This window comes from Mustela erminea, chromosome 8, assembly GCF_009829155.1.
Source record: "Mustela erminea isolate mMusErm1 chromosome 8, mMusErm1.Pri, whole genome shotgun sequence".
NCBI lineage: Eukaryota > Metazoa > Chordata > Mammalia > Carnivora > Mustelidae > Mustela > Mustela erminea.
Window position 1 is genome coordinate 73,836,304 of NC_045621.1, and position 17,217 is coordinate 73,853,520.

The 17,217-nt window shown below is 36.5% G+C and overlaps 1 protein-coding gene across 7 annotated transcripts in view; it reads right to left on the minus strand.

Moving 5' to 3' along the window:
• The window catches only part of CCDC141 (coiled-coil domain containing 141), a 235,072-nt gene that overhangs the window by 143,133 nt on the left and 74,722 nt on the right, over positions 1-17,217 (minus strand). For 6 of the 7 annotated variants that reach the window (XM_032356082.1, XM_032356079.1, XM_032356080.1 and 3 more), the window contains 3 exons: positions 11,938-12,129; positions 8,382-8,490; positions 3,943-4,196 (listed from right to left, as the gene is read on the minus strand). In XM_032356082.1, the coding sequence (XP_032211973.1) occupies positions 3,943-4,196; positions 8,382-8,490; positions 11,938-12,129 (555 nt within the window). The remainder of the gene's footprint in view (positions 1-3,942; positions 4,197-8,381; positions 8,491-11,937; positions 12,130-17,217) is intronic. The other variant, XM_032356084.1, reaches the window with a different exon arrangement.

Below are 17,217 nucleotides of genomic sequence, written 5' to 3' on the forward strand. Positions count from 1 at the left end.
GGGAAGACGAACTATGAAAGACTGTGGACTCTGAGAAACAAACTGACGGTTTTGGAGGGGGAGTGGAAGGTTGGGTGAGCCTTGTGGTGGGCATTATATAGGGCATGTATTGCATGAAGCACTGGGTGTGGTGCATAAACAGTGAATTCTGGAACACTAAAAAGAAATTTTTTAAAAAGGGAGAATTACAGACCAATATCCCTGATGAATATGGGTGCCAAGATTCTCAACAAGATCCTGGCGAATAGGATCCAACAGTACCTTAAACGGATTATCCATCACAACCAGGTGGGATTCATTCCTGGGATGAAAGGGTATTCAACATCCTTTTGTGTGACAGAACACATTAATAAAAAAAGAGACAAGAACCATACAATCCTCTCAATTGATGCAGAAAAAGCATTTGACAAAATACAGCATCCTCTCCTGATTAAAACTCTTCAGACTGTAAGAATAGATGGAATATTACTCAAATTCATAAAAACTATCTATGAAAAGCCCACAGCGAATATTATTCTCAATGGAGAAAAGCTGAGAGCTTTCCCCTTAAGATCATGAACACGACCAGGACATCCACTCTTGCAACTATTGTTCAACATAGTACTAGAGGTCCTAGCAACAGCAATCAGACAATAAAAAGAAATAAAATGTCTTCAAATTTGCAAAGAAGTCAAACTCTCCCTATTTGCCCATGACATAATACTTTACATGGAAAACTTAAAAGACTCCACCCCCAAATTACTAGAACTCATAGAGCATTCAGTAATGTGGGAGGATAAAAAATCAACACAAAGAAATTGGTTACTTTTCTATACATTAACAATGCAACTGTAGAAAAAGAAATTAGGGAATATATTCCATTTACAATAGCACTAAAAACCATAAGCTACCTTGGAATAAACCTAACTAAAGAGGTAAAGGATCTATACTCTAGAAACTAGAGAACACTTACGAAAGAAATTAAAGAAGACACAAAAAGGTGGAAAAACATTTCATGCTCATTGATTGGAAAATAAACACTGTTAAAATGTCTGTGCTACCCAGAGCAATCTATACTTTCAACACCATCCCAATCAAAATACCAATGGCATTTTTAAAAGAGCTCGAACAAACAATTCTAAAATTCATATGGAACCAGAAAAGACACTGAATTGCCAAGCAATTGTTGAAAAAGAATAACAAACCTGGGGGGATCACATTGCTTGATTTTAAGCTATATTACAAAGCTGTGATCACCAAGACAGCTTGGTACTCTCACAAATATAGACACATACATCAGTGGAAAGAATAAAGAACTGAGAGATAGAGCTTCAACTCTATGATCAACTAATCTTCAACAAAGCAGGAAAAATATCCAATGGAAAAAAGACAGTCTCTTCAATAAATGGTGCTGGGAATATGGGACAGTTATATACAGAAGAATGAAACTTGACCATTCTCTTATACCATTCACAAAGAAAATGGATGAAAAGACCTCAGTGTGAGACAGGAATCCATCAAAATCCTAGAGGAGAACATAGGCATTAACCTCTTGGACATCAGTCACAGCAACTTCTTTCAATATATGTCTCCAAAGGCAAAGAAGCAAAAGCGAAAATGAAATTTGGGGACTTCATCAAGATAAAAAGCTGCACAGCAAAGGAAACAGTCAAAAAAACAAAGAGGAAACCCATGGAATGGGAAAAGTTATTTGTAAATAACACTACAGATAAAGGGCTGATATCCAAGATCTATAAGGAACTTCTCAAACTGAACACCAAAAAATGAATAATCATGTCGAAAAAATGGGCAGAAGACATGAACAGACACTTCTCCAAAGAACACATATGAATGGCTAACAGACACATGAAAAAATGTTCAACATCAGTTCTCAGGGAAATTCAAATCAAAACCACATTGAAATACCACCTTATACCAGTTAGAATACAAAAATTAACAAGGCAGGAAACAATAAATTTTAGAGAGGGTGTGGAGAAAGGGGAACCCTCGTACACTGTTGGTGGGGATGCAAGTTGGTGCAGTCACTTTGGAAAACAGTGTGGATTTTCCTCAATAAGTTAAAGTAGAGCTACCCTGTGACCCAGCAATTGCACTACTGGGCATTTATCCTAAAGATACAGATGTAGTGAAAACAAGGGGCACATGCACCCCGATGTTCCTAGAAGCAATGTCCACAATAATGAAACTGTGGAAAGAGCTGAGATGCCCTTCAAAAGACAAATGGATAAAGAAGATGTGGTCATATACACAATGGAATATTACTCAGCAATAAGAAAGGATGAATACCTGCCATTTATAAATAAATAAGAGACTCATTAAAACAATGAGATAGTACTATATGCCTATCAGAATGGCCAATGTCCAAGACAGAGATAACACAGATAATGCTGGAAGGATGTGGAGCAACAGGAATTTTCATTGCTGATGGAAATACAAAGTGGTACAGCCAGTTTGGAAGATGATTTGGCAGTTTCTTATAAACATAGTCTTACTATATGTGAGTCAGCAGTGTATTCCTTGGTATTTGCTTAGATGAATTAAAATTTATGCCCACACAAATATCTGTACATGAATCCTTATAGCAGCTTTATTTATAATTGCCCAAACCTGGAAACAACAAAAATCCCTTTCAGTAGGTGAATGGATAAATAAACTGTGGCAAATTCAGACAACAGACTGTTATTCAGCACTGAAAAGAAATGAGCTATCAAGCCATGAAAAGATATGGCAGAATCTTAAATGCACATTACTAAGTGAAAGCACTCAATCCAAAAAGGTTACCTACTGATTCCAACTATATGACATTCTGGAAAAGGCAAAACTATGGAGACAGTAAAAAGATGGGTGGTTACCAAGGATTAAGGTGAAGGAGGGATGAAGAGTCAAAACACAAAGGATTCTTAGGGCAGCGAAATTATTCTGTATGCTACAATCATGGATATATGTCATTTACATTTGACTAAAGCCACAGAATATATTGCACCAAGAGTGAACCCTAACATATACTATGGATTCGGGATGATAATGATCATCAAAGTAGGTCACTGACTGCAACAACCATACCACTCTGGTGCAGGATAGGGATAGTGGGAGAGATTATACATGTATGGGAAGAGAGGGTATTCTGTACTTTCCACTCAGTTTTACTATGAATCTGAAACTGCTCTAAAGAAAGAGTTCTATCTGTGCTTACCCTTAAGTAGTTGGGACAAAAAAAGTACACAGCAAGCATATTGACAACTGACCAAAGCGTGCCTGCAGCTAGGGTGATTAGTTCTAGCAAGTCTGCAAACTCATGAACCTCTTGCCCCAAAGCCCTCTAACTATTCAGCATCCAACCACAGGCCAAGGTCATATTTCTTACTTGGCACCGGGCCTTTTTTTTTTTTTTTAAGATTTTATTTATTTATCTGAGAGAGAGATAAAGAGAGCATGAGAGGAGAGATGTCAGTGGGAGAAGCAGACTCCCTGCCAAGCAGGGAGCCCAATGTGGGACTCGATTCCAGGACTCCAGGGTCATGACCTGAGCCGAAGGTAGTCACTTAACCAACTGAGCCACCGAGGCACCTGGCACCAGACTATTCTAAAACCACTCCTCGGAGCTGACAGACTTTCAGTGGCATTAGCAGCAATGTAGTACGGTTCAGCACCATCATGCCTCTCCAACTTTCAAGAAAACTTCAAAAATTTATATTTCAGAATTTCAAGGAAATATGTATATAAGTAGTAATCTGGAAAGAGGTGAGAAAGAGAGTCCAACAATAGAAAATAAAAATATTTGTTTTTCATTTAACTTATGTGGAAAACACATGTTAGTTTGGACTAAAACCCACAGAATTTGACCGTAACAAATGAGGAACTATCCCAGGAAACAGTCAGTCCACATAATAATCAAACTTCAATAGCTGAGGTCAAGAGATCATTAATTCCCCTTTGGGTTACCTGATTTTCTTGCTGGTCCCACTGACATATCTGCAGAACCTGACGCAGTTCTTGTTGTTGTTGCTTCAGGTCCTTGTCGATTTGCCGTCTCCTGTCTTGGAGAAGCTCAAGAAGGTTGTCAATCTTCAAACAGCTGTTATGAGCTCCCTGAATCAACTCAGGATTCACATTAGGTCCATCACACTTGAATTTTTCTATGAAATCAGTGAGCTGTTGACTTTTGTTTAAAAGGGCTAGAGATCGTTCTAAGAGTTCTAGAAGAAAATTAGAAAAAAAAATACTGGTGATATGAGGAAGCTTTTCTATAGTAACATTCAAATTCTTGGTATAATTTAAAATGTATATAATCTTTATGTTAACAATAAATTATACTGTAAGGAATCCAAATGTGTAAATAGAAAATGTCTGATACAACTGGTCAGAACATGACCTAACAATTTCTCTAGCACTAACTGCCAAATGATAGGATGCTGCAGTTCAATGACAGTGTAATTCAATACAGGGAGGAGAAAAATCATGGGACTTGGGCACTGTTTCGGTTGGTTTTTAGTGGTGTGATGCTACTTACAGTGCCTGTACTTCTTGATGTGCTCTACATTCTGAAGTGAATGAAGTAATTCTGAAGTTTAAAGACTAGCACCCAGGAGTCATCCATGACACATTCTTCTCCCTCATTATCAATACCTATCAATTCCACCCTCAATCTCCTGTGTGCGTTTACTGCTCTCCATCCCTGCTACAGAAAACATTATTTGTTGCCTGGACTTGTGCAGCTACCTCTTAATTTCATCCTTCTCTAATCCATTCATCTATTCTCTATATGTTAGCCAGACAGATGTTTTCTAGATATACTATGTCACTCACACACACACGCACACACGCACACACGCACGCACGCACGTGCACAATGGGTTCCAATTGCCTTAGAATTAAGGACAGACCCCTTGACATGATTTTAGGTCTGGCATGGTCTGGTCCCTATCCTCCCTTTCAGATTATCTCAATCTCTCTACTCTTTATCTCTCTCTTTTTAACTACATCACAAACCTGACATTCCCTTCTGCACCAGAACTTTTCACTGTGTCCTCTGCCAGGGACATCATTCTCAACCCCTTCTTTCTCCACCTTTATTCTATTCATACTTTAGGTCTTACTTAACTGCCAATTCTTCAAAAGAAAAACGTGACTGAATCAAATCCTATATAAAATCCTATACCAAATCAAATACTATTAATTGTTCTCATTAACAGTTCTTATCACAACTATAGTTTTATAGTTTTGTATTGGGTTAGTTGATTAATGTCTCCTGTGCCACCAGGATCCAAGACAATATGAAGATAGTGACCATGATAATATCCTCAGAACTTAGCATAGTGATTGGCATAGGAGAGATGTTCAAAAATTCTTGTAGAATACTTGAATGAGATCAAATGTATTAAGAGAGATGTAAGATTTAAGAGAGCTAAAAGTGCTAGAGATCAGGGGTTCTCTAGAGATGTAAAAAGACTGTGAGAAGGCATGAGATTTTTGTGATGGGAAAGTAATGAAAATGGAAGACAAATTATGAGGTTGAGAAGTGGGGACATTGTTATGAAGTGAAGTCAACAAGACAGGGCAATATCTGAGACATTTTCTGTTAGAAGTAAGAAAAAAAGAAGAGAGTATCAGCAGGGTTGAATATACTATTTTTTATTTTTAGGACAGGGAGAACTATGAAGAATACTCAGAGACTAAGTACCTTACCAAGCATCACACAACTAGAACTAGGCTAAGGAGTGCTAAAAGCCACATGTTCTGATTAGACGCTCAGTGTTCTTTGCAGTCTCCCATGGCACTCCGCATTAGCTTTCTAACATTCAGCAATTAACTGCACAGCACTAATGAGGCTGTGGTAGTTGGGCCAGTTGTCTCTTTTAACTTGACTTTTTTTTGAGGGGGGGTAGAGCCAGAAGAGAGAATGAGATAAGTGAAGATATTGTGAGAGAAAGAGTTTGACATGAAAAGGAAAGAATTTGAAGTATTTTATGTCACATGACCTAGATCTGTCAAATAAAGGATTAGACGGTCTTACTGCTCAGAGTGAGGAAGGTGTGATTATGTGCACTGAGCAATTTGATTAGGAGTTAACAATGCAAAGAAACAAACAATGAAAACAACTTGGACCAAAAAGAGGATGAGATCAATCAAATAGAGTAAGGTAAGGCAGGGAGAATATTAGAACAAATCTCTCAAAGAAATGGAAGTGAACATGAACAAGATGGGAGAGGAAGGGGCAGAAAAAACATACCCATCTAGAGCAAGTTCTTATGTGGAAGGGAAAGAAAGAACTTGAAAACAAGGTGAAGACAGATTATAGAGGGCCTTGTATAGGAAACTGAAAAGTTTTAATTTGTATAGCCTATACAATAATATGACTGATTCTCTGTATGTACATATACATAATTCCTCTGCATTGAAGAGTTTGTTATGATACTGTGAAAAGTTACACACACACACACACACACAGGAAATATGGGCAAGTGGCAGGGTTTCCACATAACATTTTGTTTCTCCCTTTCCACAACTAGGTCTTACACACTAGACTTTTCAGATGAGAGAGGGAAGCATAGCTCTAAATGCTAGGGCATTGCAGACTGACAGTGGAACAGACCAACCTGTTCTTCTTCCTACAGAATACATATAATTAGCCAGAACTTCCATTCTCTGTTTCACATCTGCCAGAATAATATAATTACTACCATAGTACCTCCAGGAATGGAGTCTCTGGCCAAGGCTGCTTGTAAACTGTACCCAGCCTAAAATCAGTCCGTTACTGCTACCATGATAGTCATTAAAATGGACACATTTTTCCCTCAGTTTCCTGTCAGTCCTTTGGTTATTCCTCTGTTGGTTTCTTATATCTTAACTGTTTTATTCTTTATGCTTTCCCAGCAATTTATTCCATCAGTTGATCATACAAAGTGATACATTTTTCCTCAAGAGTAAACTAAGTAGAATATCATGAACTCCAAGAAATACAAAATTTCTATGGTGTGTTTATTTTAAAGATCATATTTTTGCATACATAAAACCCTACTTTCTGACATAATGCCTTATGATGTGTGGCAAGTAGATATTTAATAAATTTTTATTATTTGTTTTGCTTGTCATTATATATAAAAAAGTTTATATTAAAGAGGATTTTATACTGATACCTATATAGTTTTCCATACTCAAGTATAAATTACAAATTCAAGATGAATAAATGAGGATGTCCATAACTTGAGTGAAATTATAGCTTGCTAAGCCATCTTTCCGAAAGAATAATTTTTTTAAAATATCAAAGTCATAGTCTTGGCATTGAGATCATGGATGATATTTCTTCCTAAAACATTTTAAAATATTCCAAATGTTCCTCAGTGGGATAGGGTTTCCTAAACTCATTCAATGGGCACTTTAAAATATACACAAAAGTAGAGAAAATAGTATAATGGACTCCAATGAATCTATATCTTAGCCACATTTAAAATATACATTTAAGAACAAGGAAGTAATAATATGATTGTTCCTGAGGGAAAGCTTCTTAGGTATTATGTTCATTTTAAAAAGACATTGGAAAACTGGAGGGTTCAGTTGTGATCCTTCAGAGCTTAGAATCAATTTTTATCTCCTTAATGTCCCTGTAGTGCCTTGTTTATTGCTCCAGTTTATGTCACTGTACTGTGTCTTATGTTGGAATTAAATACAATTAACACTCAATAAATATACTTTGGGTTGGATGCGATTTTACCTCGTGAGATTCAGATATATACTAATCCCTGCCCTCCAGAGTCTCACAATCTGGTGACAGAGACAAATATGGAAATTAAATGTTACTATGTAGTATGCTGGGTGGTGTAACGGAGTCCCACAGGTAACCCGCCAATAAATGTGTACATGCCCCAACCAAACTATAGGCTTCCTGAAGAAAAAGTCCACTAACAAATCCCCCTTTTTTTAAATAGCTCTAATAGTGAAAGAGGATTTTCCTTATCTAGAGCTGTTATTTAAAGCCTGATCTTCACTTCCTGACTCTGAGAAGGAACATTCACTGAATTCAACCATTTATTCAAACAAGAAATATTTCCTGAGGATCCACCAAATGCCAACACTGTGCTAGATGCTGAGGATACAAGGAAGAACAAGGCGGAAATGGCCCCTGACCTCAGGAGCTAAAACCTACCAAACTGAATAACTGAATCTCTGGAGGCTGTTCCATTAACATCCCCTCAGAATCATTTACAACTATGCATTTTTTGAAGCAGATGACCAAAAATAAAGCTTTATTTAAACTTTCTTGGAACAATTTGAGGTATAAACAGATATATTTAAAATGCATTGTTACACATGAGCATTCTCACATGAACATGAAGGTTATAAAACCCCTAAAAGCTTATGGGAGGAATAAACATATTTCTTGCCTTTGGTATGATGTTCGTGAAGCTGAAGAAGTGATTTTAAAGACTCGGCACTCTCAAATTCCTGGGTGTTCTGGAGGAAATCTTCAGCTTGGTCTATTTTAATAGCAAACTACAACACAAATACAAAGGAAAAGACATTTGAAACAATAAAAATCAATGCGCCACTTCGAGTGATTTGTAGATATTTTTCAGTAAATCATGACCTAGCTGACTGTATATGTGTCTGTGTGTTTATATGATGATATGTGTGTTTGTGTGAGTGTGTGGGGGTTGAGGGTGTTTGTATGAGGTTGTATGTTTACATATAGTCAATTTACAAAGTGCCAAAGAAATTTCTTCTCCTTCCTTTGTATTCCTTTCATACATGGATATATGTCAAATATGTTGAAGTAATTTTATTTTTTTACTGATAAGTGTCTATTGAAATTTTCAACTAAAATTACTGTCTATGTAACAAAGCAGCCACTTCCAACATATAAAGCAGTTTGTCAAAGAATACCCAAAAAGTTTGCTAAAAACAAACAAACAACAAAAGCCTAAGAAGTAATATCTAACCCCATTTCTTATACAAAATAAGAGAGTGATCTGAAGAGAAACACACCAAACGATTATCTTTATGAGAAGGAATGAGATTAAGGATGGGGGGTAAACTTTTAACAAATCTATAATTTGTAATTTTGTTTGAATTTTTATCAATGAACTTATGCATTCTTTATATAAAAATGAGATGAGATACAGCAAAAATGAAAAATGGGAGATTTTTCCTCTGTTTCAAAAAAGAGAGAGAAATTTTGCATCCTAAATGGTGAGGAATATGACCCATCTCTCTGTTTCTCCTTCAAGGAAATATGAAGGAGAGGTATTTGAAGTGATGGTAAAATTCTCAGGGGAATAATCTTAGAAACAAATTTTAGAAGAGGGCAAAACATGTTTGGTTCTTCCAGTACAGTACATCCATGGTAGTACACATAGTCTACATAGTCTAGCTAGACAATAACTGTTTTGTTTCAGCACTCAGATTCAAAAGTTTAATCAATAATCTTAATCAATATGTTTACCTTTATATCAGATATTGAATAAACTCATAAAGGTCAAGTATCAGTAAGAAAGACACAAAAGTTTACCACATGCTTAATATTTTTTTTCACATTTTCTCCAAACTATCATCTATGAATTCAGTGATTTTTTAATATTTTTATGTAACTATTTGATTAACAATATCTACTATATTTTGATTATTACAATAGTCACATAAAATCTAGTTATAAATGGCATGGAATGATGAGAGAGAGACTAATGAGCATGTCCTCTTTGGAAATATGGAGAAGGCCTCCACAATCATGTTAGAACAATCTGGTGGATACTAGTCACCGTCACTTAGGGACAGTGTTCCTAAATTGCTGCATGGTGTCTAATAAGAGAATAATCTGTCTGATGGTTAGTCTGCAGGTCTAAAACAGTCCTGTAGTAATTATCAACCATGCAATAAGAAGTCATTTCATATTTTTATGGAACTGCATGCATCATAGTTCAATGAGGGAACTCTATACACACATCATTTGCATCTCTAATTCATTCCATTTCTGATAGCTTATTTTACGGGTATTCTTCAAAGAGAAGTTTCAAAACAAACAAGCAAACAACAACAACAACAAAAACCCAACCCTAGAAGGTGATTTAGCTTTTCTCTGTAGAATATTATAAAAAGTTCTAGAGTCACTATATAACTTATAACATATTTCAACTGTTATTTGAATTTTAAATAAATAAATAAGCAAGGAATGTGTATGCAGAAAAGTTTTCCCTAAAGTTCTGTTAACTTTTACCTTACAGATATTTTCTATCATCCACTTTTCTTTTTGCATCTTGCACTGGACAAAAGTGGCAATGGTTGGACTCAATTTTTTTTAATATTATTATTAATCAGTGATTAAAATAGTTTGGCAAAACAAGGGGCAGGAAAAGAGTTTGCCTTCAGCTTATTACTAAGTGACCCACAAAATTGGAATCAGGAAAATATAAGAAACAGTATCTTTTTACTACAAATCAGAGTGGTGGGCTGAATTATGAGTTGACTTAGTATTTCCTTTTACTTCATGCAATCTCTGGAAATAATTTCTCATCAGAGAGAAAATCAGCTGACATTAATGCTACTACCCCATGAGAAACAAGTATTGGGCCTAATGACTGAAGAAAGATAATTTCTTCTGCTTAAATGAGTTGAATTTCAAGGGAAGTTGACATCTATACCCCATTTACTAAGATGGAATGATTCAAATATATCTACAATTTGACCCTGTAGGTGAATTTCATCTGGTCCTTCTCAGGAAAGAAAACTACGTATGAAACTTTTCCCCAAGATGATCTGTAAAATGAATTGTAGTTGGGGTTCTGTATTCAAACTGTGGAAAACAAACATAAGTTACAATAAGGTTTTTGCTCCTTCTTTTTACTTTTAAACGAGTTTATGATTCATGAGATTGTCTACCCCAATTTTTATGTTCTATTACTAATCTTCCTTCCTTCATTATTTTGAATTTAAGACCTGAATTTTGATTTTGGAAATGTCATATTTTTCAAAGCTAGTGCTTTATCATAATGAAGCAGTTCTCTCACATCAGAATGAATGTACTGCCACTTGACAGAAAAGTTGAAAGTGAAATTTCCAGTGAATGCCTTACACCAAATACAACAGCTCTTTTGATAATGTTCTTTGGTCTCACATTTTGAAATTGAGAACTGTGAAAACATCTCAGAATTCAAGAAAAGTCGCAGGAGGAAATGACCTTCTTCAGTCCAGACTTTTCTTTCCTTAAATTTTTAATGAGTACAAACTATGAATCCAACTGTATGCCTTTGGAAAGTATTCTATAAAATGTTATGCTTACAAGTCAAATATTCTATGGAATATTCTGCAGTTGCCTTTTTCATAAAAAGCATATGTTCTATCCTCCACTTTTAAATCAACAAGAACACTTTAGAACATTTCCTAATAATCATAAAATCGGGGATAATTGTTTGATTTAATAACTGTATTACCATCTCCTAAAGAAAGAAAGAAATCATAGTGACTTATGGATAATAGTTTCTATTTTTACTTAATATTTTATTTAATTTTAATTAGCTGTACTTAAGGTTTTTAAAAAAATATTTTATTTATTTATTTAAGATAGAGAAAGCATAAGCAAGGGGAAGAGGCAGAGGGAGAAGCAAGCAGACTCTCCACTGAGCAGGGAATCCGATGACACTGGATTCTATCCCAGGATCCCAGGATCCCAGGATCAGGACCTGAACCTAAGTTAGACACTAAACAGACTGAGCCACACAGGTGCCCACTTAGGGTTTTCTTTGTTTGTTTGTTTGTTTTTTGAAAGGCTACATCTAAAACATTAACAATTTAATGTTTTTGCAATCAAAAATTAAATGTATTGTATATAACTTGGTCATTCTACCATTTTAAAAACTGATTGCAATGTCTATTTGTGGAAATTAAACATTTTTGGAAGTGCTATCTATTTGCTCTAGTGTGAAAGTAGTTTTTCTTTTAAACACAAACCTCCAAGGCATTTTCAAAAAATTCTGAAGTCAACCTGAGGAGCTCCCTTCTTCTTTCAAGCATAGAGACAAGGGCTGCCCATGCTTCACCCAAGGTGTTGGCCATGGCATCATACACCTGACTCCGATCCTTGTTCTCTTCAGCTGTCTTGTCTGCCTCCTGCAAGAGTTCCCATACCTGATCTTCCAAAGCCTACATACAGGAAAGGAAAAAGTGTCATTCAATGTAAGAACCTGGAATCATATTTAAAACATTTGGCTGTTTCAAACTGCATGTGGCTTAAGAAGGTTTAGAAAGAATTTATAAACAAAAACTACAATGCAAGCAGATAGATCAAGTAGACAGATGGGAGGAAAGGAAATTGCAATAAGCTAGAAAGCATGTCTAGGCTAAAGGCACTCACATTTAAATACCATTTAAACACTGTAGAGATTTATCAAAGGAACACATTTATATTCCCAGAGGTCCAGAATATTACGTTGACCTCACATGTCAACAAAATGGAAAATTAATTGGAACACATCCAGAAGAGAGTGATAAAGAAAAAAAATAATTATGAGAAATGAAGCTAGTAAAACTCACTTTATTCTAAATAATTATTATTGTTAATATGCTTGTGAAGCTTAATATAAATGCCAAAAATAAGTTCTTAAAAGAGAATATTCATAATGTAAAAATTTGAGTTTCTAACACTGGTAATACATATTGAAGAAAACACAGAAGATAAAGGAGACCATGTGTTTATGTAATTGTTTCATTTAGGGATAGGAGGAGGATCTCACAGATTCTGTTTGATTCTTAAAGTTGGCACCAAAATAATGGGAAAAGCTTTAAAAATATGGAATCGATTGGGAGGGGAGTCAAGATGGTGGAGAAGTAGCAGGCTGAGACAACATCAGGTAGCAGAAGATCAGCTAGATAGCTTATCAAACCATCGCAAACAACTACAAATCCAACAGGAGATCGAAGAGAAGAAGAACAGCAATTCTAGAAACAGAAAATCAACCACTTTCTGAAAGGTAGAACCAGCTGAGAAGTGAATCCAAAGCCACGGGAAGACAGACTGCGGGGGGGAAGGGGCCGGCTCCCGGCAAGCAACAGAGCAATGGTGAACAAAATCAGAACGTTTAAAAGTCTGCTCCACTAAGGGACATCGTTCCAGAGGCTAAACCGGGGTGAAGCCCACGTGGAGTCAGCGGGCCCCAGGTCCAGCAGGGTCACAGAAGGATCAGGGGTATCTGAGTGTTATAGAGCTCACAGGTATTAGACCAGGGAAGCTGGCTACAGAGACAGAACCGAGGAGTAAGCTCTCAGCTCGGGGTTACCTTGAACTGGTCACAGGCTCTGGTGAGCTCAGAGCGGGATGGAGGCCAGGGAGACCGGAGTGATTGGGCGCTCTTCTCTGAGGGCGCAATGAGGAGTGGGGTCCCGAGCTCTTGGCTCCTCCAGGCCAGAGATTGGGAGGTTGCCATTTTCATTCCTGACCCCCTCCCCGCCCCCGAAACTACGGAAAGCATTCAGGGAAAAAAAGCTCCCGAAAGAGAACCCCAGCAGATTACTTAGCCCAGCCCCTGGGGTGCAATTCCGCCTTGGGCAAAGACACTTGAGAATCACTACAACAGGCCCCTCCCCCAGAAGATCAATAGAAATCCAGCCAAGACCAAGTTCACCTATCAAGGAAAGCAGCAGAATTCCAGAGGAGGAGAAAGCAAAGCACGGAACTCATGGCTTTCTCCCCATGATTCTTTAGTCTTGCTGTTAATTTAATTTATTTTTAATTGTATTATTTTTTTCTTCTGCTAAATTTTTTAACTTTTGCCCTTTTCTTCTTTAACGTTTTTTAACTAGTTTATCTAATATATATATATATTTTTTTTTTCTTTTATATATTTTTCTTTATTTTATTTTATTTTTTTTTTCTTTTCTGAACTTCTTTTTATCCCCTTTCTGCCCCCAAGATTTGGGGTCCCTTCTGATTTGGTTAAAGTGCATTTTCCTGGGGTCTTTGCCACCCTTTTAGTATTTTATTTGCTCCTTCATATACTCTTAACTGGACAAAATGACAAGGCAGAAAAACTCACCACAAAAAAAAAAAAAAAAAAGAACAAGAGGCAGTACCGAAGGCTAGGGACCTAATCAATATAGACATTGGTAATATGTCAGATCTAGAGTTAGGAATGATGATTCTCAAGGCTCTAGCCAGGCTCAAAAAAGGCATGGAAGATTAGAGAAACCCTCTCTGGAGAGATAAAAGCCCTTTCTGGAGAAATAAAAGAACTAAAATCTAACCAAGTTGAAATCAAAAAAGGTATTAATGAGGTGCAGTAAAAAATGGAGGTTCTTACTGCTAGGATAAATGAGGCAGAAGAAAAAAATAGTGATATAGAAGACCAAATGACATAGAATAAAAAAGCTGAGCAAGAGTGACAAACAGCTACTGGACCACGAGGGGAGAATTTGAGAGGTAAGTGACACCATAAGATGAAACAACATTAGAATAATAAGGATTCCAGAAGAAGAAGGAAGAGATAGGGGAGCAGAAGGTATATTGGAGAGAATTATTGGAGAGAATTTCCCTAATATGGCAAAGGGAACAAGCATCAAAATCCAGGAGGTGCAGAGAACCCCCCTCAAAATCAACAAGAATAGGTCCACACCCCGTCACCTAATAGTAAAATTTATAAGTCTTAGCGACAAAGAAAAAATCCTGAAAGCAGCCCGGGACAAGAAGTCTTTAACATACAATGGTAAAAATATTAGATTGGCAGCAGAGACCTGGCAGGTCAGAAAGAACTGGCATGATATATTCAGAGCACTAAACAAGAAAAACATGCAGCCAAGAATACTATATCCAGCTAGGCTATTATTGAAAATAGAAGGAAAGATAAAAAGCTTCCAGGACAAACAAAAACTGAAAGAATTTGCAAACACCAAACCAGCTCTACAGGAAATATTGAAAGGGCTCCTCTAGGCAAAGAGAGAGCATAAAAGTAGTAGATCAGAAAGGAACTGAGAAAATATACAGTAACAGTCACTTTACAGCCAATACAATGGCACTAAATTCATATCTCTCAATAGTTACCCTGAATGTTAACGGGCTAAATGCCCCAATCAAAAGATACAGGGTATCAGAATAGATAAAAAAACAAAACCCATCAACATGTTGCCTACAAGAAACTTATTTTAGACCTGAAGACACCTCCAGATTTAAAGTGAGGGAATGGAAAACAATGTACTATGCTAATGGACATCAGAAGAAAGCTGGGGTGGCAATCCTTATATCAAATCAATTAGATTTTAAGCCAAAGACTATAATAAGAGATGAGGAAGGGCACTATATCATACTCAAATGGTCTGTCCAACAAGAAGATCTAACAATTCTAAATATATATGCCCCTAAAGTGGGAGCAGCCAACTATATAAACCAATTAATAACAAAATCAAAGAAACACATCAACAATAATACAATAATAGTAGGGGGCTTTAACACTCCCCTCACTGAAATGGACAGATCATTCAAGCAAAAGATCAACAAGGAAATAAAGGCCTTAAATGACACACTGGACCAGATGGACATCACTGATATATTCAGAACATTTCATCCCAAAGCAAGAGAATACACATTCTTCTGTAGTGCACATGGAACATTCTCCAGAACAGATCACATCCTGGGTCATAAATCAGGTCTCAACCAGTATCAAAAGATTGGGGTCATTCCCTGCATATTTTCAGACCACAATGCTCTGAAGCTAAAACTCAATCACAAGAAAAAAGTTGGAAAGAACACAAATACATGGAGACTAAACAGCATCCTTCTAAAGAATGAATGGGTCAACCAGGAAATTAAAGAATAATTGAAAAAATTCATGGAAACAAATGATAATGAAAACACAACAGTTCAAAATCTGTGGGACACAACAAAGGCAGTCCTGAGAGAAAAATATATAGCGGTACAAGCATTTCTCAAGAAACAAGAAAGGTCTCAAATATACAACCTAACCCTACATCTAAAGGGGCTGGAGAAAGAACAAGAAAGAAAGCCTAAACTCAGCAGGGGAAGAGAAATTATAAAGAACAGAGCAAAAATCAATGAAATAGACAAGAAAAAAACAATAGAACAAATCAACAATCTAGGAGCTGGTTCTTTGAAAGAATTAATAAGATTGATAAACCCCTGGCCAGACTTATCAAAAAGAAAAGAGAAAGGATCCAAATAAATAAAATCATGAATGAAAGAGGATAGATCACAACTAACACCAAAGAAATACAAACTATTATAAGAACATACTATGAGCAACTCTATGTCAAAAAATCTGACAATCTGGAAGAAATGGATGCATTCCTAGAGACATATAAACTACCACAACTGAACCAGGAAGAAATAGAAAACCTGAACAGACCCATAACCAGTAAGGAGATTGAAATAGTCATCAAAAATCTCCAAACAAACAAAAGCCTAGGGCCAGACAGCTTCCCAGGGGAATTCTACCAAACATTTAAAGAAGAACTAATTCCTATTCTCCTGAAACTGTTCCAAACAATAGAAATGGAAGGAAAACTTCCAAACTCATTTTATGAGGCCAGCATCACCTTGATCCCAAAACCAGACAAGGATCCCATCAAAAAAGAGAGCTATAGATGAACACAGATGCAAAAATTCTCACCAAAATACTAGCCAATAGGATTCAACAGTACATTAAAAGGATTATTCACCATGACCAAGTGGAATTTATTCCAGGGCTGCAAGGTTGGTTCAACATCCGCAAATCAGTCAATATGATACAACACATTAATAAAAGAAAGAACAAGAACCATATGATACTCTCAATAGATGCTGAAAAAACATTTGACAAAGTACAGCATCCCTTCCTGATCAAAACTCTTCAAAGTGTAGGGATAGAGGGCACATACCTCAATATTATCAAGGCCATCTATGAAAAACGCACTGCAAATATCATTCTGAATAGAGAAAAACTGAAAGCTTTTCCGCTAAGGTCAGGAACATGGCAGGGATGTCCATTATCACCACTGCTATTCAACATAGTACTAGAAGTCCTAGCCTCAGCAATCAGACAACAAAAAGAAATTAAAGGCATCCAAATCTGCAAAGAAGAAGTCAAACTACCACTCTTTGCAGATGATATTATACTATATTGGAAAACCCAAAAGACTCCACTCCAAAATGCTAGAACTTGTACAGGAATTCAGTAAAATGACAGGATATAAAATCAATGCACAGAAATCAGCTGCATCTCTCTACACCAACAACAAGACAGAAGA